The sequence below is a fragment of the Daucus carota genome, chromosome 1 (assembly GCF_001625215.2).
Source record: "Daucus carota subsp. sativus chromosome 1, DH1 v3.0, whole genome shotgun sequence".
Lineage (NCBI taxonomy): Eukaryota > Viridiplantae > Streptophyta > Magnoliopsida > Apiales > Apiaceae > Daucus > Daucus carota.
In genome coordinates this window covers 51,932,608-51,959,891 of record NC_030381.2, presented here as the reverse complement: position 1 = coordinate 51,959,891, position 27,284 = coordinate 51,932,608, and the positions used below count along the sequence as shown (strand labels likewise).

General features: G+C 34.1%; 5 protein-coding genes across 5 annotated transcripts; 4 read left to right on the top strand and 1 right to left on the bottom strand.

Annotated features, from left to right (window-relative positions):
- Positions 1-871: 871 nt before the first annotated feature.
- LOC108224484 (uncharacterized) lies at positions 872-2,122 on the top strand. Its single transcript, XM_017399126.1, has one exon. It carries the CDS (start codon positions 872-874, stop codon positions 2,120-2,122), a length of 1,251 nt encoding a protein of 416 aa, XP_017254615.1.
- Positions 2,123-4,708: 2,586 nt separating this feature from the next.
- Positions 4,709-7,685, top strand: LOC108224474 (F-box protein CPR1). The gene is made up of 3 exons (XM_017399115.2): positions 4,709-5,755; positions 6,772-6,851; positions 7,093-7,685. Exons 1-2 carry the CDS (start codon positions 4,950-4,952, stop codon positions 6,809-6,811), a joined length of 846 nt encoding a protein of 281 aa, XP_017254604.2. The 5' UTR covers positions 4,709-4,949; the 3' UTR covers positions 6,812-6,851; positions 7,093-7,685.
- A 5,106-nt stretch (positions 7,686-12,791) lies between these two features.
- LOC108211860 (uncharacterized) lies at positions 12,792-13,964 on the top strand. Its single transcript, XM_017383574.2, has 2 exons — positions 12,792-12,877; positions 13,092-13,964. The coding sequence occupies exon 2, from the start codon at positions 13,154-13,156 to the stop codon at positions 13,793-13,795; it is 642 nt and encodes a 213-aa protein (XP_017239063.1). The 5' UTR covers positions 12,792-12,877; positions 13,092-13,153; the 3' UTR covers positions 13,796-13,964.
- A 1,790-nt stretch (positions 13,965-15,754) lies between these two features.
- Positions 15,755-20,034, bottom strand: LOC108204488 (uncharacterized). The gene is made up of 4 exons (XM_064086028.1): positions 19,920-20,034; positions 17,461-19,450; positions 16,880-16,971; positions 15,755-16,234 (listed from the first exon to the last, which is right to left on the bottom strand). Exon 2 carries the CDS (start codon positions 19,418-19,420, stop codon positions 17,516-17,518), a length of 1,905 nt encoding a protein of 634 aa, XP_063942098.1. The 5' UTR covers positions 19,421-19,450; positions 19,920-20,034; the 3' UTR covers positions 15,755-16,234; positions 16,880-16,971; positions 17,461-17,515.
- Positions 20,035-24,831: 4,797 nt separating this feature from the next.
- On the top strand, positions 24,832-26,480 carry LOC108215123 (pelargonidin 3-O-(6-caffeoylglucoside) 5-O-(6-O-malonylglucoside) 4'''-malonyltransferase). Its single transcript, XM_017387478.2, has one exon. It carries the CDS (start codon positions 24,895-24,897, stop codon positions 26,287-26,289), a length of 1,395 nt encoding a protein of 464 aa, XP_017242967.1. The 5' UTR covers positions 24,832-24,894; the 3' UTR covers positions 26,290-26,480.
- The last annotated feature ends 804 nt before the right edge of the window (positions 26,481-27,284 follow it).

Here is a 27,284-nt window from a genome sequence, read left to right as displayed (position 1 = left end):
ATCTCCAACCTTACAAAACCTTTAGGTAAAAAATGAGTTGGCATACCTTATATAAAAAATATAGCCAATATGTTGAAAAAGGCACACTCCAACCACATGAAACTGTTGTCTATAATTTTAGCCAACCTCCTATGGATGGCTATATTTGTCGAACCTCTACAGGTCTGTAAGAAATCTGTAGGAAGATTACACATAATTTATTACCATATTAAACTGATTTATTCTATTTTAACAAACTAAAATATTAATAACATACTATTTTTAAATTATAGCCAACCAATATAGCCAATACCGTCGAAGCAAAATGTCTTACAGGTTCAGCAAATTTTACATAATGTCTTACAGGTCCAATTTAACCAACGATTATAGCCAACACCGTTGGAAATGCTCTTATAACAAGATGTTAATTGATGAGTTTTCTTTTTTAATAAAAAGTTTAAAAAAAGTCTTCTTAGTTTGTGCTTATAGACACACACTAACAATTAATTTAAACTTAAGTGGAGTATTTTGATTGGTGACTACTTTTAACTTAGGTGGAGTGTTTTCATTGGTGTAGATTTTTATGCATGTAGTGGAGCCATCTTTATCATTAATAAGATAAGACTGGAGCCAAGGCTTCAGACACCTAACTAGAAACTGGCTAGAATATCCGATGAAAAAAATTTACAGCTGGTGCATCAATATCTACATGTCGGTGGCGGTAAATTCGCAAATCTCCGAGAATATTTCCTGCTTTCGTGTGCTTCAAACTGGCGCCTATATATACCCCTGTTCATGTCATATTCACCACGTTTTTATCCATTACAGCCTCCACAAGTTTTGACACGTTTCGATCTCTTAAGCTTTCAGTTTTCAGTATCATAAGTCAGTGATGGCCTTGATGCTTCCCGCAGGTTATAAGTTTTGCCCCACTGACAAACAGCTCTTGGAGAATTACTTGAAACCCAAGATTCAGGGGACGCTTTCTTGGGATTTTATCCAGGAGAAGGAGATTTACGGTCCCAACGCCACTCCATGGGAGATTTTCGATGACTCCTCCACTGCATGGGTAACTTCTGGTAATCAAAAATCTGTTTATGTGTTTACTCGTTTGACAAGGATGGCAGATAAGGACTCATCGGGTGAGGGGAATGAAGGACACTACGTCAGGAGAGCGGGTTGTGGTACGTGGCATGTTGAGACAGGTCGTAAGACCATCATGGACGATGGAAATAATCCTATTGGGGAGAGGAGGATGTTGGTTTTTCAGATTAATGATAGTCATGGATTGCAGAATGGAGTTAAGGAGTACTATTGGAATATGCACGAGTATCTTTTGAAGGGGAATGATGATTATGTGGTTTGTCGGATTACTCTTGATATGTCAAAAACGGCCAAGGTTATAAGCACCCAAGAGGTTTCTGCAAGACGTGGCACGACTAAGTCTAAAGCAAGAAAGAAATCCACTACTACGCGTACTACTGTTGATGAGAGGGAGAAAGCAGTGTTGGTTGATAGTTTCTGCGGTTCAGGAAAGGAGGTGGCGTCGAATATTGATGGTTCTGGATGCAGTTATGAGAATGAGAGATGCCATGGAGAGAGTAATGAGGCGATCTATCAGAATCTGCTGGCCCCGATGAATACCCTTTGTCACGATGGCATGCCACTATATGATTATGTAGGATGGATTCCTACTGTTGAAGAACAAGAGGGATTACAAGTACTCAATGATAATCAGAGACTCAACAATGAAGAAGTCGCCCAACCAGCTGTGATACCTACGGTTGAGGATTCTCAAAACCAGGGCACAGTATTATCAGATTTCAACGGCGGGTCTAATGATGAATTATATTTCGACTTGGATGATATGTTTGGTGCTGATTACTGGTCAGATATTGGCAATGTGCTGATGATGGAGCAGCCACTGCCCAACAGTGACGTATCTTTGGACTTGGTGGGTTTTCTTGATGCTGCTGGTTCTTGGTCAGATAACATATTGGAGGAACCGGGGCAAATCAACAACAATGTTCAGGAGCAACAGCAGCAATGGCAACAGCCTACGCAGAACATGAGTTGCATGTTAGGGAAAAGGGAATCATTTGAAGCTCAAGAAGCAGGACCTACTAAAAGGCCTCGCATCTGATCATTTTGACTTGATGTTCTGATATTTTTTTAGGCTTTCTTGTATAATGACGAAGGACGTTATTTAAGTTGCTGTTTAAGTTCCATGAATACAGATGAACACTGTCACTATTTGTACTATATTATGAATTTTGCATTTTTTATGGTTCACTATTATGGTTAGGTCTTATTCTTGTAGATTGTTTTGGGTTCCATTTTCCTTAACATTGTATATATGTGATTTCTTTCTTGGTTTTTCATGTAAACTGGGGTTTATGCAGTTTGTCATCTTTTCTGGGCTACATTATCACCGTGTCCTGTCACAGTATGAGATGGTGTGTTAATGTGTTTGGTTTTCCTAGTTTTTGATGACTCTTAAGCTGAATGGCTTACTTCTTCAGTGCAGCAAGCTGAGAAGTTGGGTTAGTATTTTCTTTTATTTTTCTATGGATCGTCTGCCTTATGAGTTGCGCGCTATTTCTGCATACTAGATATTGGGTTAATATAGATCAGACATAATTATTAGATCAGATATATGTGTCACAGCAATGCATCAGATGGGATTGAAGTAGACTTCTAGATCATGTTTGAAACAAAAGGAATATCTCCTGAGCAACTGCATATGGATGTTTTTGTCCTTGTTTGTTTCCCCTCCCCTTTTGTTTATTAACTTTGGTTGGTCAGTGCAAGTAATATAAGTACACTGTTAGGGGAACATACTGGCCATGCAGCAAGAAGCTATGACAACTCGCGCTGCTAGAAAGACACCATTTGAGCTATTGGTGATTAACAGCACTGGAAACAGTTCTGGCGAAGTTTTCTTGGATGACGGAGAGGAAGTTGAAATGGGAGGAAAAAGCCGGACATGGAGTTTTATAAATTTTTCTTTTAACATGGGGGGAAAACAGCAATAATCAAAACAGAGGTGGTGAATGGAGAATATGCTCTGAGTTAGAAGTGGATCATAAACAAGGTAAACTATACTGGGGCTGAAGAGAAGGGTTAAGAGCTTGAAATCATGTTGAAACTCCATCTGTCTTGAAATCAAACGAACGGTAATACTAAGATAAATTTTCTGGAGAAGAAAATAGTTCAGTGTCACATGTTTAAAAATTCTGCAAATTTAATAAAGAATCATACATCATTTACGATTTTTTTAAATGACACAATATTTTAAAACATACATAAGACTAGTTTCATAATTTATTTTTTTAATTTTTTTTTCTAAATAAAAATTTGAACATTAATTTTGTTTAGAATCAGATTTAATAGAGATTTTTTTAAAATTTCTTTTGAAACTAAATGAATCCGTCCACTTTAATACACATGAATCATATAACTTGTATCTTAAAAACACATTTAGAAAAAATCAAATATCCCTGACAAAAAAATATCAAATATCTATGAAAAAATAAGAATAAACACTTGAAAACAAAACATATAAATCATTTATATAACTAAACTATCTAAAAAACTTAAATGACATTCTATGTACTCTTTTTTATTTTTAAAAAAAATATCCATAAAAAAAATTATTACAATTTTAATTTTTATTTTTGCTGAATTTCATATATCCGGCATGTTCTTAACTTCATTCATCTGGTGTTACAGAAATCGGGAATCGGACCTAATCAGTTGAGCTACCGATCCAGAGATTAATCGGAAATCGGGGATTAATCGGAGTGAAAATCGGATTTATTTTAATATTAAAATATTATTTAATATATAGTTATTATTATATTAGCTATTTAGTATCTAATATATTTAATATATTCATAAACTTTAAAATTACTCTTATTTAAGCTAATATAGTATTTTAATTCTAATAATTTAATATATATACTTCGATTAAGAAATATATATAAGGATTAATCGGATTTCGAAAATCGGATCGGTGACCGATCTTGCACGGAATTAATCGGGGATTAATCGGTTAAATTGAGGATTTTTAGAACACTGCATTCATCCCATATGTCCACACATTTTAGCATTTAGTCAGCACTATATCTGGGCGTGTGCCGCGTGTCTCGTTTCCCGACAGACTTGTGTAGTGAAGTTAAATTAGGGCACAACTCATCTGAGGAACAAGTTCAACACAACACAACACATCCAAGGTACATTCATCAACTTCACTTCTCCTTACTACCATATGTATGTATGCTCTGCTTGTTATAATGTACTTGCCCACTATGCTTTTTGGGTTTTGGCCCTTGTTGCCACTTTTTCCGGAAAAATGACACCAAATATCACTGTCGGGGAAAATGGTCACAATCTACTGAAATGCTAGATCTACCAAATATCACTTTTTGTGTGTTGGACCTCACTGCCGCTTTTTCTGAGGGGGAAAATTGTTATGAAAATTTTGGGTATTAGTTATGAAAATTGTGACATATGGGCCTTTTCTCGTGCTCTTTGTACTGTCAAATTAATTTTATCAGTTCATGCTTAGTTGCTTACTGTTACATTATCTTTGTGTCTAGTTTTGCTTTACATTTTCAAGATGGAGCCTCCTACTGATATGTTGGATGAGATACTCTACCGCCTCCCAGTCAAGTATCTTCTTCGGTGCAGATGTGTGTCAAAAGGATGGTGCTCTCTAAATTCTAATTGATAGCACCCCCTTTGTTAAGAAGCATCTCAACTACGCCCTTGAGTGCAATGCTGCTGGTCTTATTATTAATGAAGGCGGGAAGTTTTACTTGGCTGAGGATTTTAGGTCTGATTTGGATGGTAGTGATGATAATTTTGATGTGGTTGCGGCAGAGATAACTCCTCCACTCAAGACTCGTGTTTCTGGCGCTGATTTTGTGGGTTCTGCTAATGGCTTAGTTTGCGTGTCCAAGAATGTGATGAACGAGTTCTTTATATTTAATCCAGCAACCAGGAAGTCGAGAAAAATACCCAGTGCTCCACGTGAGTTTCCACTTTCGTTTCATATGACTGAGACTTCCTTGTGTGGATTTGGATATGATCAAGTAAATGATGACTATAAGGTTGTCAAGATTGCTGAGTGTTATCTTCAGTTTCGTGGCATAATGGCCTTTATCTACAGTCTCAAGACCGACTCTTGGAAACGGATTCAGAATGTTCCTAGTAACACTCGGTTCACAGGAAATTGGGGAATGTTTGGAAATGGAGCTCTGCACTGGTTGGCTATCAAGAATCCAGCAAATTGCATAGAAATTGTTGTTGGTTTTGATCTTGGGCTAGAACAGTTCAGGGAGATCCCTTCTCCTGTTATCGAGGGCCCTTCTGTCAGTTTTATTACCAGGAGTCTGGTTCCGGATGGAAGTTCCCTTTGGATGCTTGATGAGTACCCTGATTCTCATAGAGATATGTGGGTGATGCTGAATAGTTCAGCGGGGGAAATTGCTTGGTCCAAAGTACTCACTAAACGCAGTGCACTTGCATATTTAAGGTCTGTTAGACCTGTTTATGTTTCAATGAGTGACCCGGGTATACTCTTCGAGGTGGACAGCTCAGGACTTGTATGGTATGACCTTGAAAGGAAAGTGTTGAAGAATGTGAGGATTCGCGGGCCCACAGATAAGTTTGATTCACATGCGTACACTCAGAGTCTCATACAGCTCAACAAGGATAGTCCACCACTGAAGCCCTCTCAAGCAAAGCCACATAAGGAACATCAAAAGAGAAGGTAGAAAAATATTTCCGTTTGTTTGGTTTGTAGTTGTATTTCTCTGGCATTCATTTTCATTTGAGCTTTTGGTTGTTCAAGTTTTAATAAATGACATTGGCTTGGACATCAATTTTTTTTTTAGGATTTGTTAATGTATTTTGAAACCTATATTTGATTTCTTGACTAGTTTTTCGTGTAAACTGGGGCTTGCGTAGCTATTCTTCTTTTCTGGGCTATATTACCCATATGTCCTGTCACAGAATGGGATTTTGTTGGGTTTTCGTTTTCCTAATTGTTAATGACTCTTAAGCTGTACACTTACATCTGGAATAATCATTTACACGATACGGTGAACCATTAATGCGTAATAGTGTTCATACAATTTGAATCAAAGTGTCTAAGGAGTTCCTGAACTGATTGATATCTTTTGGTTTGCCAACCTATATAGCTTTTTTCATTAGAATTACCTTGTTTTTACTGTTGAATATTTTTCTACTTCTTAACATCTCAACTTAATTTGTTCTTGTACTTGATTTTTACTGATTAAGCCGAAAAACCCGAATTGCCTATGTCTAAATCTAATGGTAAAAATTCCCAATACTGTTAATTCTTTTTCCAAAACTTAACAGAGTGATATATATTAGTGATGTGAGTGCTTTAAATGAGTCCCCAAAGAGATCGGGTAGCTAGGTGAGAGATATTTTGACGAGAACGGTGACCACTTCGATATAAAACCCAAATTATAAATGTGATAATGGCTCACTTTGTAATTTATGCAAGCAGAGAAGTTAATATTTCCTTTTTCATGGATTGTCAGGCTTATAGTGTGCGGTTTTCATATGATATACTAGTGGTGCGTATATATAATTGTAAATAGAGGAATCAGTGTCCAGAACTCGGGATGCTCTTTTCTTATTGCCATTTTACATGCTGAGTTAGGATATCTTTTGCTTGACTCTGGTTGATGGACTTTTCTTTCTGGAGCTTATGTTCTTACTAATATCTTTACCATGTGTTGATTTCATTTCTTGCAGAGATGATTTCCTTTCCAAAGGATTCAAACTGAGGCTGTAGAATACTAGAAGGATTAAAATATGGATGAGTAGATAACAAGGTAGAAACTTTTTCAAATCTCACTTATTTGCTAGGAGGTCTTGTAGTAAATTTGAGTCTTCGGTTCCTTTGTGGCAACCCTTTTCTGTTGGAGTGTTCACTTCTGTAGGCTGTGAACCAGTAAGCATTTAGTAATCACCTGCACACAAATAAACATTTAGTAAGCATTTAAGATATTTCAGTTGTTCAAAATTATTGTACCATACTTAATGTGATGGTTTGTGTATATCTTTATGTTGCAGGAACAAGATGGGATAGAAGTAGACTTCTGGATCATGTTTGGAGTAAAAGGAATTTCTCCTTAGCGATGGACATATTGATGCTTTTGTCCTTGTTTATCAACCCGGATTTTGTTTGTTAACTTCAGTTGTTAGGAAAGTGTAAGTGAGACAAGTACGCTGTTAGCTTGATAATCGGGATGCTATCTGTTACTTCTACAGTTCTACTGGCTTGTTTTAAATTAAAATGATCAACTTCTTTATTATATTATGTTATATTTTAGATAAAGAACTGTGTTTGTATATCTAGAAGAGGCCTTTTCCCTGGGAAGTTAACTTAGCAGGTCTACCTCTATTTCCTTAGGACAGTAATGTTCCAGGGCTAAACTATATGATTCTGTTGTGCACCATCATATTGCACATATATTTGTGATATCACGTCTATGGTGTCTGTGGCTTTTTTTAGCTGAATGTTTGCTTGTTGGTCCGCTTCGTAAGGTGTGGTAGCAATCTAACAATACATCTCATTGGCGGCTTGTTAACCCCTGTTCTGAGTTTGAGGCTCAGCAGAACTATCTACGCGTTGAGACTTAAAAACCAAACGGCCTCTCGGTTATGGTTTTGGCAACTACAGTAATCCCCAAGAAGGTACGTTCTCAACTTAATTACTGACGAAGTTGCTTTTTAAGTTCCATCAGTACTGATGAACATTGTCACCGGGAGTACTTGTAGTATATTTTTGAATTCTGCATTTTTTTTATGGTTCACTATTATGGTTAGGACTTGTTTTTGTAGATTATTTGGGGTTCCATTTTCCTTAACATTGTATATATGTGATTTCTTTCTTTTATATTCTGAGATTTGCATGGATCTGGTGGTTCACTATTGTGGTTAAGACTTAAGATTTTTCTTGATTGGTTTTATGTTCTGTAATTTACTGAGGTTGTGAAGTTTGTCATCTTTACTTGGGCTCTATTACCTCTGTTTCCTAACTTCCTGTCTTAGAGCATGAGATAATTCCTTGTAGTTTCCCCGGTTCCTTTGTTGCAATCCTGTTTCTGAAACTTCGTAAAATCATAACTGTTTTTTACATCAAGTTCGAGTTGAAATCAGGTGGTTCCTGATAATTAAATCAAGTGAAACTACTTTTATATTGCAACAGCACAAAATAAAATAACGAATAACAAACAGAAAGAATGCATAAGTTTCCTGCAGAAGGAACTATATGATATCGATGATCATCCTCGAGCCTGCTACAATTTCTATTTAGAAGCAAATAATATGTATTTACTATTTACATTGCAGCTGATGAATTTCCAGATACCCTTATTAAAAGTAATAGTTGCCATCCTGTTTATTAACACTGCTACTGAATGAAGAAGATTCATTAATGAGTCCATGCATATCATCGATCCCGAAATCATCCAGCCCCCCACTCTGCATGTTCTTTGTACTATTAATCCGTAATTTCTCAAACATTTCTTGCTGCTGCCACTGCTGCCCTTGCTTCTGATCATGACCACTTGGATTCGACAGCTGATCATGATAGTATTCTGATCCCACTGGCGTGATTCTTGAGCTTGTACTAATAATATGATGATCATTCTGCATATTCCTAGGCATGCCAAAGCTCAAGTTAACCGGACCCTTGCGTGAACCAAATGAGGTTGCCTTTGTATTCTGACAACCAGTGAATTGCTGCACAAGGGACCTGAAGTTCGTCGTGCTTGCATTAAGCAGCGTCGTCGGGTTCTTCCTTGGCGCCCTTGACCTTCTCCGAATAGGCTTCCCTACTGAGGCTTGAGGGTTGAGATGAACATCAGTGTTACCTAAAGAAGTTGATTTACTTGGGCTTGAAGTATTGTTTGTGGTAAAACTTGTGGTCACTATAGTACTAGTGGTATCCGAAAAACCCGAACCGTTGCCACCACCGCCGACAGACGTCATGGCTGCCGGATCATAAGCGGCATCGGGGGTCTGTTGGTTATAGTAATGCAGCCACTGGTGGTGATCAGTGGAAGCATTAGGGTGGTTGTTCATGGTTGTTGGGAGAGTTAGGTATCAAATTTGAAGCATAGTTTGAATGGTTTATATAGTGGAGTTTTTAAAGGTGGTATGGTCAAAGTCAAGATAAGAGCATGCTGAATGTTGAATGGATTTATTACTATGTTGTCCTTGAATACATCAGGCTAGCTCAACATCACAAAGGATGTGCAGCTTCCAGGAAACAGCTTAATTCATAGAGTAATATACTGATGATGTGATTGTTTTGCTTAGTATTGGTATCAACTTTAGTACTCCCTCCGTCCCATTTTAGTTGTCACATTTCCTTTTTTGTTGGTCAAATTGACTAATTTTTGACCAAGGATTACAAGTCACTCTTTCATTATTTTAAAAAACTGAAAATTACATCTTAAAGTAGATTAAAAGTTATTTCCGGTGACATATTTTTTTTATTTTTTCAATTGATAAAATATTAATAAATTTCAGTCAAACTTTGGTCAATTTGACCGGCACAAAACCAAATGTGACAACTAAAATGGGACGGAGGGAGTATTAGGAAGCCTTGTCAACTAAACGAAAATATTGATAGGTTTGTTAACTAATCAGAACTCAAAACTTTGATATTGTTTGCCCGTTTTCAGTCGGTTCATATATATATATTTTTTTAACACATCTTAAAAAATTAGTTATTTATCATGAACAATTTCTAACAATCTTCTATTTCGTTTAATCTGACACATTTGTGTGAACACGATCTAAAATATATTGACACGGTTACGAATCATTAGCGAAGAATTAATATATTATTTCTGTAAAGATATTTTTTTTTGAGTCGAGTCAAATTCAAATATATTTTTGACCCTTCAAAAAATCCTGTACTAGTAAAATTATCTAATAATTTGTATTCTAATAATTTACTGTGATACAAATAATTAATAATTAAAATACCATGTATACATGTAGTGTGAACATACACAAACCTTGACCATAATATTTTAAATTTTAATACTGTTTGATGTGATATCAGACATTTTTTTTATTCATCATAATCGGTGGATAAAATCTTGAAGATTTTAGTATTCACTTCTACGAATATTCGGATTAAGCTTGAGTCTATAACAACGGACATAAAGGCGAGATTTGAGTTCAAGTAGAATCATTTATCTTCAGCGGAATTTTTAAAATTTGACTAGTTTACGAGATATCGTGGCGGAGTCTAGATGTATGTGAATTTTCTGTGGATAGTGTAGTGATTGACATATTCTAACTTGAGCAGACCCACCAACTACGTAAATGGACCAACCGTAGCGTGCAAGTTCTAAGTGAGGTCCACAAGAAATTTCACTTGTATTACCCAACTTTTGACCAAGCTTTATGAATCGGATTTTCTAGCACACACTAAGGACTAAGAGCATCTCCAGCAGTGTGTTAGTGTCTTCCTTATAAATATTATAAAATATTGAATCCTAGTGATTTAGGACAAGATTTTGTATTTCAACTCCAACAATGATCCTTATAATTCATTCCTTATTATTATTATAATAATAGATTTGGAAAGAGATTGATAAAAGATGAAAGGAAGAGAGAGAAAATAAGTTACAATAAGAGAGAGAAATGATTTTTTTTTATTAAAGAAATCAAATAAGGCATGGCTAGTGGTGCCTTATTAATAAGGCATGGAAGGAGGATCCTAGTGATTTAAGGCACCTCTAAGACACTGCTGGAGCACTAATTTATGTCACATTCCTTATAATTGGACTTAGGACATGAAATAGGGAAGCTGCTGGAGTTGCTCTAAAAGGCGTTTGGATTGAGGTTGGGAATGTAAATCGGGAATGAGAATGGAGAGTATGAGAATGAGGGTTAATGGGAATGTGAATGGTATAGTAACCCAATGGGTGGGAAGAGTATGATTTATTCACCTAAAAGCAATGTTGTAAAAAGCGGGAATCAGACTTAATCGGTGAAATTGCGGAACAAGGATTAATCGGGGATTAATTAAATTGATCGGGGATTAATAGGATTGATTGGTGATTAATCGGAGATTTAATCAGTTCAGCGAGTTACAGAACAGAGATTAATCGGTGATTAATCGTGATTAATCACCGATTTTTGGAACAAAGCCTAAAAGGAGTAGGGTTCCCATTACATAGCAACAAATAATTAATCCAAACACTTGTTGTGGGATTAAGGTTCCGATTCTCGTTAACCCGGCTCATTAACCCAGAACCAAGCACTCTTAACAACTACTCTATTTAGGTGGAGAGCTTTCATCGGTCAAAAACTCATTAATAATCATGCCTCTGAATATGCACAAAAATCATGACCAATAAAAAACTCCATCTCAATAAAAAGTACTCTAGTACTCTGTGTGTGTCCATGAGCAGAACACTAAAAATACTCTTATAAATTTATAATTCTATGCATGAGCTCCTAATTCGTATAGTCCTATGCATGACTTAGCTTGGAATATTTGCGTGGAGCGGACAATTAACAAACTAAATTAAGAGTACATCGAAAAGTATCTAAATCATAATATTTTTTCAAATATACGGTATGATTATATATGTAACTATAATTATATTTTGAAAAGCATCTAAAGTTACGATTATAATTTAAAAGTTGATTTTGTATCCTAAATTAATATATTTGATAAAGTTTGAAATATAAAAATTTTGATGAGATATCTTATACAAAAAGTATACAAACATGGGATAAAAATAGTGCGCTTTCTTAGGTAATGTAATTATTTATGTATATATCATACAAAAGGTGCTACATTATAAATTTGAATTGAATTGGAGAACTATTTAAGCTAAGCTTGAAATTCTTAATTTGATTATATAATATATTTAGATATATAAAATGATTAAATTTAAATTTCATTTGAGAACAGGACATTCAAATATAAGTATAAAATTTAAAATGACATTTTAAAATAATATTATTTCAAATTCACTGTTTAAAATGAAATGTGTTTTAATAAGCACAATCTTAATAAAAACTTTTGAGAAGATTATCATTAAAAATAAGAAAATAAATCTCTTTTTTCTTATAATGAGATTTATTTCTTGCCGACTGTTTTATCTTGAAAAAATAATTTAAATGAAATATATTTCAAATATTATTTAATATTTATAAATACATTTATACATTAATTTATTCACCTGAAAAGTTCTCTTAAAATATTATCATACATCTTTGTACATCGATGGTATTTTCTTAAATTAATTACCAAATAAAAATAAGAGCTTTTTTTATTTATAACCAAGTTTAAAAGAATTTTTTCAAAAATACTACCATCTTTTAAAACAAATTGCAAAAATATTATATTCCTAAAAATATTTTCAAAAATACTATCTTTTTGAAAATATTTCTAAAAATACAATGCAATTCCTGATTCCAAAGATCAAGGTCAAAAATGACATTTGAAAACTGGAACTTGAAATCAGGAATTACAGTTGCATATATGGTTGCATATGCAACCACCGTATTTTTGGAAATTTTTTCAAAGAGATAATATATTTGAAAATTTTTAGAGAAAGTTAATATTTTTGAAAATGAAATTGAAAAAATAATATACAAGGTAAATTCCCTAAAAATAAACACCTCAAACAAATGTTATCAATATTTCAAAGAAACTATTAAGCAATTTTATTTTAATTAATAAGAAAAGATTTAATTATTCTTCAAAACTTTTTGATTGAAAAATGTAAAACAAAACATTTGGGCAAAACAAAAACCTCATTGCTAAACCCAAACAAGAGCACTTCACTTCTCTGTTCCTCACTCTTCTCGGTCTCAGGTAAGTTTTGCTCTTTCGATTCCTCTTTATGTTCATGTCTTTATGCATAAACTGCAACCCCCCTTAACCATTAATTGTGTGTGTATGTATTGTATGTTCATCTGTATGTATAGGCCTGATTATTGTGTCTAATTTCGTTGTTTTATGTGATAATGGTCTGTAATGGTATTTATAGGTGTTTAATTGCATAAAGTTTGAATCTTTGTATGTATAGGTGGGTTAGAATTGAGATTTTGCAGTTCTTGAATTTATAAGGGGAAAATCAAGATTTTGGGGATGAGTTTGATTTTGAGATTAAGGGGGGTTTTGCCGAATGGGATGTTTTTAAGACCGAATGTATGTCGTGCTGATGGATATAACTCGTGTGGGTTGGTTCGGGAATATGGTCAAGCTGTGAGGAAAGTTGAGGAAGAGCAGGATGAAGAAGTTGAGTATGACCAAAGGAGGCTCCCGACTGATTATGACCCAGCTACGTTTGATCCAACGGAGCATCGTAGTCCTCCTACGGAACGTGTGTGGAGGCTTGTTGATGAAATGGCGGGACTTACGTTGATGGAAGCTGCGGAGTTTGGTTCGATTATGATGAAGAAGATGGGTATGAAGGAACCCCCGGTTGTTGGTATGATGAAACCTGGTGCTGGGTTGGGTGCTATGGGTGCAATGAAGGGACCGGCCGCAGCGAAGGAGGAGGCGATTCCGGAGAAGACTGCGTTTGAACTGAAGTTGGAGTCATTTGATGCACCTGCAAAGATTAAGGTGATTAAAGAAGTGAGATCGTTTACGGATTTGGGGCTTAAAGAAGCCAAGGAATTGGTGGAGAAGATTCCTGCAGTTTTTAAGAAAGGGGTGTCGAAAGAAGAAGCAGAACAGATTATCGAGAAGATGAAAGCTATTGGTGCCAAAGTTGTCATGGAATGAAATACAAATTAATCAGGGGTTTTTTGTTTGGCTTTCTGAATCTAGTTGATGTTTCTTAGTTATCATATGTTTTGCCTTTATGATGGTTAATGAGATAATTGAAACATCTTAGAGGTCACTTGGTTCAAGTTGACGAATTTAAAAAATGATAATTGTTTGATCTTGTTAATTTCTATATTGGTAGAGCAGAATAATTACCAAGAACTCTGATTTATCATGTTAGGGATGGGCTTTTGCTTATGCTCTCTCTTATTTTTGTACTGAATGTTCACGCAATGATAAAAAGAAGAAGAAGAAGAAGTTTTTAGCTTGTTTTTACACCCCCCCCCCCCCCCCCCCCCCCCCCAAACATCCCCCCCTCCAAATTATATTCCTCTTTTACCTCTTTGTTGAAGAATCCACTTGTCTTGCTTCAGATCACTGAACTTTTAAATATGGAGATATTTGTGTTTGATAATCGTTCAAACAATAGCCTTCATCCCTTTGGAGAGAATACAGTTTTCCTGCAAAATTTATATCTGTTTCAATGATGGGAAAATAATTCTGGGTACAGGACAATTACACAGTTTACTGATACAAGCTTTTGTCTTGGATATAGTTTGCAGTTTTAGTGGAAAACAGAAAGAGAAGTGCTATTGAAGTGAATACCATGATCTTTTAAGCACTTCTGAATGCCATATTATCATTGTTGCTTTCTTAAGAATTGTGCATTGCATATATCAGTCGTGTCAAGTATGCTTAATAGATCATGGATTTACATTTGTTAATACTTTTGCTTGTTTTAATGGTTTATACTCACATGCATCATAAAGTTACCCCGACACTATCTAGACAGTTTTTTCATTTCTGTGCAGAGATTATTATAATAAATACACAGCTAGATAAGAATCTGAAGTTATGAAGTATTGAAGTCCATATGCTGAATTGAGTTAGTCTGAAATTGGTTTATAAATTTAGATAAAGTATTGGCTCAGGCTTTAACTGAACTCCTATACTGAAATGAAAGACTTATTGACTATTGAGGATAATAGGTTTGAGTCACCTTACCAAAAGTGTCACAATTGTTGAACAACCTGAGAGCGGAGCTTATTATATATATGTTCTAATGCGGAACTAATGTAGTAGGCATTAACTATGAGGTCATCCATACAATTATAACTTTGGTACAAGTATATGTAATTTGAAGCAAACTTCACGAGTGAGCCCCCGGCTGTGAACAGCCTACTAGACCCGATCCCAGGTAAATCAGTGTTTCCGGTGGCCCCCAATAAATTATCTTGCAAATCATGCCCCTGTTATATCATTTAGCTGCCCCTGCACCCAACTTCTTTGGAATGGATGGTTGAGAGGCTGTAACCTTTGTTTTGCGAGGTTATGCAAATGGCTATTTCTGACTAGTATTGCTATACATTGCAATTCATATCAATCCTCATGGTAGGTTCATGATCACATATATGATCACTCCTTGCTAATCTGAATTTTGCAAGTGCAATGATATTCTGATTGGAGGGATGATTTGAACCTATGACTGTTGGGGGAAGAAATACACCTTTGCTTAGGCTGTGAGCCCAAACTTAAAAGTTGTTTTAAAGCTGAAAAATGATTGTTTTGACTTAAAGTCAAAAGTCAATTTAGTTTAAGATAACCCATAAATTATTAATAAGTCAAAATTACTCAAACATGTATTTTAAATTCTCAACTTATCACATTAACTTATGTTAAGTTATAAGTCACAATTTTAAACACAGGCAACAAGTTTAGACAGATCCGTTGCAGAGAGGTACTTCATTTTTTCTTGTCAAAATCAAATATCAATTGCAGATATTAAAATATTTGGAGCAAGGCAATAACCTTTTGCTAGGGTAGTCAATTTTGTCATTGGTAAATACTGTCAGAATTCTTAGTCACTGCCTCACTCGGATCTGGAAAATCATAATCCACATGCCAAAGACATCGAAAGCTTATAAATGAAAAACATATAATATAAATATCGAGAAATCAAACAAGTTGAACATAATCATTTCAATCAATCTGCTTGTTGCATATATTTCTGAAAAACAAAAAAAGTCAATAAAGAAATTCAAAAAAGGGTAGGGATATAGGGAGAAGAGAAAGGGCAGCAAGATAAGCTGTTTCAGGGCCAAATATCCTTTCTTTCCATAATCTCCTCTGCTACACAGATCGACTGAAACAAGGAAAAGATAACTTAAGCCATATAGGCTCAATACAAGGAAATTTAGTTATTCATTTCATGTGCTATATCCATATATTACCTGCAAATGCCAATTAACTAGTTCAGTAGCTTTTAAAGTCTAACTTTCACATAAACCGAGTCTAAACATAGAAATCTGTTCTTCAAAGTTTATCTCGAAACTAGCAACACAAATATCTGCCAGCTTGTGAACTGGAAACTTTTGTCCTCCCTCCAGTCGTTTGTTTCTACAAAAATTTAAACAACTACGAGATCATACCTATTTCACAAACGAAACAGGAGAGTCCAAGTAACACAGGATTAGACAAGGATAAAATTATAAAAGCTTTTTATTAAAAGTCATTTATATTTGCATATAAATTGAACACGAGTTTTAACATATAGCTTTCTAATTCAATTCTAAACTCCAAAGTATCATGCTTCAGCATAACAGTAGCTGCTTTACTGTATATCAGATTTGCTGCTAAAGGAGCTATGATTAGTTGACACAACACTTAATTTGACAAAAAAAGAAGAGAATATCGTACAATCAGACGTCTTTAGATATTGTAATCAGAAAATGAGACCCAGAAGTAGAAGCATATCACAAACAGAGATTCAAGGCAAATAATATTAATTATAAAGGAGTTTATAAGCCTGGAACAATTGGTAATCTTTTGCAGAACTCTAATTAAACAACATATGACACATTTCAGAACAGAATATAGGGGAAGTTAGATGGAAAGGTGAAAGGTGGCAAGTAACTGTGCAGTTATGTTTGCTTTAATACAGAACCTAGGAACATGCTACTCATTTAACAGTAATAAGTAACTACATGGCCTGTGATTAATAATATCTCTTTTTAAATCCAACAAAAAAAGTTCCAATATTACCTGCTCAAGAACAGAGATAAGGTCCATCGCAGAAGCTTTGAACTGGAGGAACAGTGCTATGAAATCTGGACCTTGCTCTACTAGCTCCATCTCTATTTATGAGAAGAATAACAGTATAACTGAGTCATCAGAGATCAGAGACAATATAATACGGTGTTGTTATTACAAAATCACCATGAGCACTATATAATTACATAGTAAAAACAGAAATAAGGTTAGACCATAGGCATGACCTCGAGATATTTGTGATTCTAGGTGTTCCTTATATAAATAAAATCAACAATTGAATTTTCAGTTTTCTGTACATAGTTGGTTTTTCCTCTATCCTGAAGTAGAAATAGCTACCAGAAACTAGCTTTCATTGTTTCGTTTCATATTTCATAAGAACATGTTGTAAGCATTTGGAGGGCCAAAACAGTTAATTTTGCAACAATTAACCAAGTGTATACGTCTAGTTCTGACCTCCACCTTCCCATATAGGATATACTTTATCAACTATAAAAAAAGATACTGATTGACATATAAATAATAGAAAGAAAATAAGATTGACATATAAAGAATAGATAGAACATAAGACTGACCAGGCTTTGTCATATCCAGAGAAGTAATTTGTGCAGTATATAACTGTCTGCTATGTCATGGGACCAAAGGTTTGCTGTCCCAAGCCTCCCGTGCTTCAGTTAGTTCTGGACGGTATCGCTTTGCCAGAACTTCAACTTGCTCAGAAAAAGACTTGACCCCATGTAAGCCTATGTGAAGCACCATTTGGTCCCAACGCTTCCTACATACATCACCAGACCTATGATCCATCAGGTCATCCCAATCTACATCCTCTATGCAGCATGCATCTAAGTTAAAAAGTGCATCAAGCAGACGGTAATCATCAGAATCAGCCCATATACCCTGAGCAACCATAGGAGATGTTAACTGATTGTACCATTTCATACAGCAAAGTGAGTCGGCTCTAGTTGACAATTTGTCACTGATTGCAGTCCAACATATATTATCTCGTAACATTCCATGCTTCGATTTCTTCTCTTCATCAAGCTTAGCTCGCAAATCAATATTCACGTTGTCAAACAAGGTTTGGTATTCTTCTTGGGACCAATGTCCTCTATTTCGTTCCCTTTTTATTCTACGATATGTATCCTTCACCTGAAGTCTATGTCTCTTAAATTCTTTAGCCATCAGCTTCCAATTGTTACCATGCTTTTTATACTGTTCCAGAAGCATTTCTTTTTCTTCTTCAGTCCATTCATGTGTCTCACCTCTCTCAAACAATGTATGAGCACGGCAATATATCGCTGCTTTAGGCCTATATGGTAACGCTTTATTTATTTCATTCCAACAGTTCCTTACTTGTCGGTGAGAAATACAATTCATGACCATTTCCACACCTTTTTCACCTAAGCAATGTGACTGTATATACTCTTTAACAGCTGCTCTCAACTTCTCATCTTCTTCCGGAGTGAATCTCTTACCTTGAACTAGGCTATTAGATGGAAAAACCTCTAAATCATTAGAAAACCTAACTTTCTTCTTTACTTTTGATTTAGGATTTTCAGGATCCTTATTTTCTGACTCGGTCTTATCCTTTCCTGAAACATTCGTGGTTTCATTATCTTTTGCCTTACTTAAAAGCCCGTCCTTTCCCGTTATTTCCTCATTCTTCCTCTGCCGCTTCTTCTTCTTCTCCATCATCTTAACCTTCCCTATAGTAACCATACCATTGTCATCAGGTAAAGAATTTACATGATCTTCTCCATAGCAACCATTCGTCTGTCCTTTGTCATTATCATCTTCTTCTTCCACCGTCCTTTTCCTCTTCTTTTTCTTCTTCTCCACATTCCCTGCAATGTTGTTCCTCTCTTTAGCTTCAGTTTCAGTCTTCTTATTTAATGCATCTTGATTCTCAAAGGTTTTTGTTTTCTTCTTCTTCTTCCGTTTTTCAACTTTATATTCTTTATCTTGAGGATCAGTCATTGATTCCCCGCCAGCAACCATGTCATTTCCCTTATTCTTCTTTTTCTTATTTTCAACTGTAGATTCCAAGTTTCGATCGTTTTCCACATTAGTCTGATCATTCATCTCTTCCGCCCCATCCTTCTCTTTACTTTTCTTCCCCTTCTTCCTACTCTTTCCAATTCCATCTTCTTCCACATCCATACAATCAGTTACCTCTCCCACCCCATCCATCTTTTTATTTTTACTTTTCTTCCCCTTCTTCCTACTATTTTCAATTCCATCTTCTTCCATATCCAGACAATCCATTACCTCTCCCACCCCATCCATCTCTTTCTTCTTCCTACTATTTCCAATTCCATCTTCTACCACATCCATACGATCAGTTACCTCTTCCACCCCATCCATCTCTTTCTTCTTACTTCTCTTCCCCTTCTTCCCACTCTTTACAATTCCACCTTCTTCCACATCCGGACGATCACGTACCTCTTCCTCCCCACCCTTCTCAATCTTCTGACTTCTCTTACCCTTCCTCCCACTCTTCCCAACCACATCACTCTCTCCCACCCACACACTCATGTTCACTTGCCCTCTGTACACTTCTCCCTTCTGCCAAAACATCAAAAACAAAAACACGTCAGTAGCGACAAACAAATTCACCAGCACCGACAAAAATTCAACACCAACATTCTCCCCGAAAAACTAAATCCCACTAACATCAACCTCTAAAAAACATTTCACACCACACTAACTCAAAAACAACACATAACCCCATACATTAACTCCCATTCTATCCTAACTTAAACCACATCGAAAAATTCGAACCCAAAAAAGTACTAATTCACCCATCAACACACCCACATAACATTTCATATCCTACTTACATACAACTAACTAATTACATATTAATACTCTAATACCCTTAAATAAAACACAAATGTGCAAGATTGATTAAGCTAGAACACATATTATGCATAAAATGCTCGAGAATCAAGTAATGACAGCATAAATATCAAATTGATTGCACATAAACATAAACAAGAGCATAAAGAACGAAGAAAACATGAAAAGTTAGTACCTTGATGCGAATCAAATCAGATTGAAACGCAATGTGTGGGTTTAAAATTAGGGTTTTGTTTGGGGGAAGAACTAGACGCTTATATAAGCAGCGGCAATTAAAATTAAAAAAAAAAAAAGGCCTAAAAAGCTTAGTTAGAGAGAAGACAAAATCATAATTAAATGATTTTTTTTAAGTTATTATTTTTGATTCGTTTCTGGCTAAGTTGCACCAAAATTTAGTAAAATTCAATGTCAAATTTCTGATTAAGATTTTTTTACCTCTCTTTATGGAGAGGATTTTGTTATTTTTCGTTTGGTAATTGGTGATAAGATAAATGTTTAATCAAATAATTTTCTTTTTTTCATGTAAACGAATTTGATTTGAGGAATTTTGAGAGAATCGAAGATTTGACATGTGTTTTGATCGAGATTATCAATAGAAAAGTAATATAAAACAATTTGTTATTATATTATTTTAGTGATATATATAATAAAACTGAAATTACTGCTTTATTCATCTAAATCAATTAAAAGCTAACTTTTATCTTTTTTTTAAAATGCTAATTAGGAAAAGAGAAAATGTGAACCACCATGTTTCACGACATTGAAACTGATGACTTCAGTGCTTACAACTTGATCCGCTATGGAAGAAATGGTCATCACAGCCCAACCGTTTAGAAGAGTTTTCAAACTCCGGAGCCAAGATATGTGCTTAAGTCCATCTAATCAGAGGTACATGCAAAAACCGATGTTTTAGATTAGGTTTTTAAATTTCGGGTTCCAATTCAATTCGCTCGGGGTTGTGGAAAACACTAATCTCCGTCCCAAATTAGATGAGTTTGTTCACTTCGGGCACAGTTTATTGACCGCATAACTACATTATTAATTTTTTAAATTTTTTTTTTGCAAATAAAAATTTAAATATGAAATTTTCGTTTACAAAAGAAAAATCAAAAAATAATATTTTAGAACTAGACGGTCAATGCATCTTAAATTAAGTGTCCAAAATCAATTAGCTCATCTAATTTGAAATGTAACGAGTATTTTTTTCGAGTTCAGTTTTTGTCAAAATTCGGACCGATTATCATCCGTAATCTAAGGAGATGTGCCACAAGTAATAATAATGCCAAAACATATATAATTATTGAAATAATTTAACAACATATCTATCTCTTGTGATCAGTGGTATATCTAATTTCAAATTTAACATATGCTCAAAATGTTAAACTATTTTAAATACAAATATCAACCAAACTTTTTAACAAATACTTCACTATTTTTACTTCTTGGTGTGATAATAATTATATATTTACATATTTCTTATTCAATATTTAAAATAGATTATAATATTATTTTGTTTTAAGACAAAATATTGAACATCAATGGGATGATGAATTTTAATTTTTGTTTTGTATTATAGAAATAGAGGAAGACATAACACATCATTGATCATATTTGTTCTATCCACCTTTATACAGGGTCTGAGTAATCGGGTATTAAATTTTAAATTTTTTATAATTATATTTAATCTTTGTTGTTGACATTGAAGCCTAAAACCCACGCGGGGTCGATGGTATGGTTATATTAATACCTTCCAGGCTTCCAGAGACTTTGCGAGGATAATATGCCACTGTTTAAAGAGCTCATGGGTTCTCACATGCTTGCCTCGGGTTGGACTTTCTTGTCAAGCGATCAGCATTAGGCTGTGTTTGGGAAACTATGAAAAAGTACTTTTTTGATGAAGTTGTATCTACGTTTTTTAACTGTGTAAAAATTTTAACAATTTATAGGTATTAACTTACTTCTCATTTTTATTTCAAAAAAAAAAAAAACTTACTTCTCATTTTAATTAATATACAATAATTCACTTTTAATTTGGTACAATTATCAAAACTAGACAAGAAAATTAAATATCAAACTAATATTTTTTTTAAATTTTTCAAAAAAACATATACTTTAGGACGGAAATAATAACGATTTTGACAGGGAGAGATGATTCTTAATTCTTATGATACTCTAATTTTTTATACATATTTTTAAATAATTTAATAAGATATTTAAATAAAATTATAACTAAACTAGAAAAATCATCAAAAAGATCACATGATCCAAGTTTTTTTATGTCAACAGGGAACGTGCAATCTTCGAGCCCGCATCAGTCGCACCCAATTTGAATCTCGGCTCGCGCAGACCAAGGGAATGATAGGTTTCCTGGCACAGAAGACAACTTTATGAAATACTCCCGATCCAAAATTCCTTGATCGTTATATATAATATTAAATTATGTTTATAAATTTATAATATTATAGATATGTGTTATAATTAAGATTATCACTTCAATTTGTTAATTAAATTAGTTTTTGTTGAAACACAAATTAATAATTTTATCTTTTGAATTTATTATAAGTAAATTATATTGAATTAATGCTTCAAATATGATAAAATTAGAAAATATTATATATCATAATTTACTAATATATATTTTTTTGAAACTAATTTATTAAAATAATATCAAAATTTATATTAAAGAATATGTAAGATATATTTTAAAAATGAGATCCTCGTTTTTTTGTTCGGAGATTTCCAGCTCGACCTCTTTTGTGATCATTTTGGAAGATTCCTGTTACATCGAGACTGAAATTTCGAGAATGGTGATTGAAGATCAAATTTTGAATTTGAAAATCAAAATTATATAACATGTAATATATATTAATATTTATATCTAAAAATAAAAAAATATACATTTCTTTTCCAGTTAAGTCCTTAAATTCTAAAAAGACTTGCCCAAACAACTCCTATAACACAACTCATCATCTTTTTGGATATCTTAGAATTTCTAGTTTTATCGCGTCAACTAAAGAAATACACATGTAATTTTAGTTAATTATATAACACAAATATATAAGTTTTAATTTTTAAAGAAGCTCATTAAGCGTGGGTGATCGAATAATTAGATATGCAATGTGCGAGAATTAACCAATAAAAAAATTGCATGTGCGAGCTCACGTTGTGTGCATAATCAATTTTTTTTTCCAGAGATACTCGGTTAATTGTTGTGATCAAGCATATATTATAACGGTTTTTCTATGATGTGCCCATGGGCACACATTAAGCACCAAAATTTATGAAATTGGAGGGTTTCTATTGGCTCACCTTCTTTAATAATGGTGGACCCCCTGCCGTTACAACAACCACACCAATCAAAACCCTCCATTTTTATTAATGTTAGTGCTTAGCATGTGCCCATGGGCACACACTAGCCAAACCGATATTATAAAATTAAAAAGTCAACAGCAATTATCAAGGAATTCCTGTATTTTGCATACTCAATATCTCGAAAATCAGATTTCGCGGGAAGGAACATGTGAGTGGTTTTATTTGGTTTTCCTCGTTCACAAATCACATGTACCTTCTTTGTTACGGGCTCATCAGTATTTATGCATGTTTGGCTCATTTTTTAAACTTAAATAAGAATTTGATTTTAGAAAAAGTATATAATTTTGAAATAAATACTAAGGTAAATGTACATTTTATTTCAAAAAATAAATTTTAAATTATTATTTCTGGAAATAACTAATATTTCTAAGAACAAGATAACTAGTCAATCAAATTAAATATTAATGAAACAAAATGATTATCTCATTTTAGTGCTCAGGAAGCAGGACCTCAGGTGCTCGACAATTTATTTCGATTATATATTTTAATTTATTATTTTATTTTCTGTTTCATTATAGATTAATAAATTTGATAAATTTAGTTCATAATTTTACAATTTTAAATTTATAAATTGTTTATAATAAATCTCAAATTTGTAATAAATTCGACCGGGAATTATATCATAAAACTAATATCAAATATGTATATGGCAACTCTTAATTAATTTTATCTTTAAATAATTGTATCTTTGTCAATTCTTCAGAACTTTCGGTATTTAGAAGAAATCAACGTTATTAGAAAAAATCTCACATTTTAGATATAAAGACAAATTTGTGATCTCTATTTAATTTTTGAATTTTTATAGTCTTCGGTCATTGGAAGCCATTATTTTTAATGAAAAACATCTACTGTATCTTATAATAGTATAATTAGTTCTGTTAAATTAGTTAGCTTAGTTTTGAATTTAATATTAAAATTGTAATAATCAATTTATATATTTTTAATATTCAGTTTTGTACTGATAATACATAAGTTATATCAAAATTTAGCTAACATATCTTTTCGTTCTAAAATTTAAATATAATATAATTTTAATTAAATTTATGAGTAATTTAAAACATTCATAACATTTTTTATATTAAAAGACTAATTTTGGTATTCATCATAGACGGTCGAGTTATTATTGAATTTTGCTAGTGTCTTTTTCAAGTTTGTTTAATTATTTGGGCAATTAATAGAGTCAACTGAAAATATATGTTTAATTATTTAGGCAATTAATAGAGTCAATTGAAAATATATGAATAGTACTCTCTCCATCCCAAATTAGATAAACTAGTTGATTTAAATTTTTTTTTGTAAATGAAAATTTTATATTTAAATTTTTATCTGCAAAAATAGGTAATATAACTATGCGGTCAATGGATTTTAAAATGCGTATCATCTCATTCATTTGGGATGGAAGGAGTATTATTCATCGGACTAAGTCATTATTGAAAATATACATGCAAGTAATTTAGCAAAAAAAAAGAAAATGAAAATACACATGCAAGTAACCATTTCTAGTTGACCATATCATTAATCTACATATTCGAGTCATGATTAATAATACCATGATTAATATAACGTAGTATCCACCGTCGAATCTGTACATGATCTACACTTCACATTAAGTTTCAGATATTTATAACTACTTAATCAAATAATTTGACTTCGTCAATTAAGAACATCAAATCTGACTTCTGAAGGCATACTTTAGTTATAAATACAGGGGATCATGCAGGGATCTTATACACATTCGATCAACAACATTAGCACTTGTACTAAATTTTTCAAGCAAGATGAAAGTTGAAATCCTGTCCAAAGAGATCATTAAGCCATGTACTCCCACACCACCCAGCCTCAGTACCTACAATTTATCCTTAATGGATGAGTTAGCTCCCAACCTAAATGTTCCCACCATTTTCTACTACTCTGCACCTGATCAGGAGAGTGCTGATGAGGTTGCATTGAGGTACAAGCATCTGAAGACCTCGTTGTCGAAGATTCTAACTACTTTTTACCCTTTTGCTGGAAGGTATCGCGCAGAAAGTTACTTGGTTGATTGCAGTGATCAGGGTGCTGAGTATGTGGAAGCCAAAGTTGATATTAGGCTTGATGATCTTGTCAGCCAGCGGACCGATGTGAAGGCTGAGCTGCTCAATGAATTGCTGCCGTATCCAATTGGTGCAATTGATGAATATGAAGATCCTTTGCTTGCAGTGCAAGTGAGTGGCTTTAGTTGTGGTGGATTTGCTATTGGGATCTGTAGTTCACACAGAATTGCTGATGTTTCTACCACAATAGCATTTGTGAATGCATGGGCTACTGCTGCAAAGCAGGAGCTGGGGCAGGTTGATGAGAGTTACGTGCCAGAGCCTTATAAGTTCGACTCAGCTTCGTTGTTGCCAGGACTGAAATTGATGGCTGGTCTCCCTTCTGGAATGTCGCGGGACAAGGAGAATTTTGAAGTTCATAAGGTCAGCACAAAGATGTTTTACTTTCCTAATAGTACTATTTCAAGCATCCAAGAAAGGGCTAGGCTTAACGATTCGAGCAAATTGCCTTCAAGGGTACAATCTGTGTTTGGAATCATAGGGAAGACTATTGTTGATCTACATGTAGCTGATCTTGAAGAGCCCAAGGGCTATATACTTACTGAAACAGTGAATATAAGAGGCAAGACCAATCCCCCTCTTCACAAAAACCAATTTGGAAATCTCTACCAAATAGCCCATGCTCAGGGAGTGGCTAGTCCTAAAACAGGGGTGGAGCTTTCAAGTTATGTTGATGATCTCTCTAAATCTGTCAAGAAAGCTATGAATTTCTGCGGGATGCTAACATCAGGGAAGGAAGGACAAACAGCGATGACTAATGAATTTTTTGCTCTGCTTAAAAATCTTTCAGCCATTCCTGATATTTATTTTGTAGGTATGTTTACCAGCTGGTGTACTTTCCCATTTTATGAAGCTGATTTTGGCTGGGGAAAGCCGGTTTGGTTCAGCGTTGCCAACGTCCCCATGAAAAATACAGTAGTCCTGATTGATGACAAATCGGGGGAAGGGATTGAAGCATGGGTGAATTTGGATGAAACCGACATGCAAAAATTCATAGCGCATAGTAACATTGCAGATCTTGATCTGGGTGTTGAACCATCTGTACCTCATCCAATCATTCAAGGCAGGAGGGTTATGTAGTATTCCTATTACGTCTATTTTCAAGTCAAATAAATTGTATGTTGCATTGGTACAATGATTCATCCTGTAATCTTAGTTACATATATTTAATTCTCTAATTCCAGTTGTGTTGTTGCCTATGTAATTGGCATATCTTCCTTTGTTTCATGTTCTGCAAATCATTGAATAATAAGATCCTTACTTCTTTTCAACTTTGTGTTCTACTATTCTTTGATTCTGCAAGTTAATTATCGGAGAAAACATTCAATGACCAGAAGCCTAATTGCTTAAAACAAAATGGTCCTGTTAGATCTCAGATCAGCAAAACCTGGATCCACAACAGATACCTTGTCAGGCTTCAAATATGGAGCAGATGTTAAATTCGATAAATAGATGGATTTTAACAACACTTAATACAATCTTTACCAATAATGGAGCCGCTGCAAGACGTTGAATACCAAAGTTTTTTAAATTCGGGCCCTCAAGATTTTGGGCCCTATTGGACTGTTTGCACTTTGCACACCCAATAGTCCGGGGCTAATAGCCGTGAGAAGAAAACAAAACATATGCATGGATTGATGAATGCATTATAGTAGCTGAAGAACTTATAATTCGAGTTTGCCTCAACAGAGTATCTAAATAATTTAAACTTTGTTGGATTATTCATTGATAAGATATTTGATTCCATATACTCCCTCCATTTTTTTTTTTACTTTTCCCATTACTGTTCACAACATGAAACAAATTACTAATTTACATCTAATCTATAAGACTAAATACAGTAACGAGTGATCTTGTTAAATTCGTATTCATGAGCACTTTAAGGGGTCGTTTGGTTCACGGGTATCAAGAATGAGTTATGGGATTTGTCCATTCGAAACCCATACCTGGTGTTTGGTTGAAAAAAATAAAATCTGAAACTCATACCTTAAACCCCCAAGGTATGGGTTTTTGATACCCAATTGGGGAGGTGGGTATGAGATGAGGGTATCAGATTCATTCATTTTTATTTTTTA

Coding starts and splice junctions, on each gene's coding strand:
- LOC108224484 (XM_017399126.1), top strand. CDS start 872: ATGGCCTTGATGCTTCCCGCAGGTTATAAGTTTTGCCCCACTGACAAA.
- LOC108224474 (XM_017399115.2), top strand. CDS start 4,950: ATGAACGAGTTCTTTATATTTAATCCAGCAACCAGGAAGTCGAGAAAA. Junction 5,756..6,771: donor AAGGAACATCAAAAGAGAAG/GTAGAAAAATAT, acceptor CATTTCTTGCAG/AGATGATTTCCTTTCCAAAG.
- LOC108211860 (XM_017383574.2), top strand. CDS start 13,154: ATGAGTTTGATTTTGAGATTAAGGGGGGTTTTGCCGAATGGGATGTTT.
- LOC108204488 (XM_064086028.1), bottom strand. CDS start 19,420: ATGAGTGTGTGGGTGGGAGAGAGTGATGTGGTTGGGAAGAGTGGGAGG.
- LOC108215123 (XM_017387478.2), top strand. CDS start 24,895: ATGAAAGTTGAAATCCTGTCCAAAGAGATCATTAAGCCATGTACTCCC.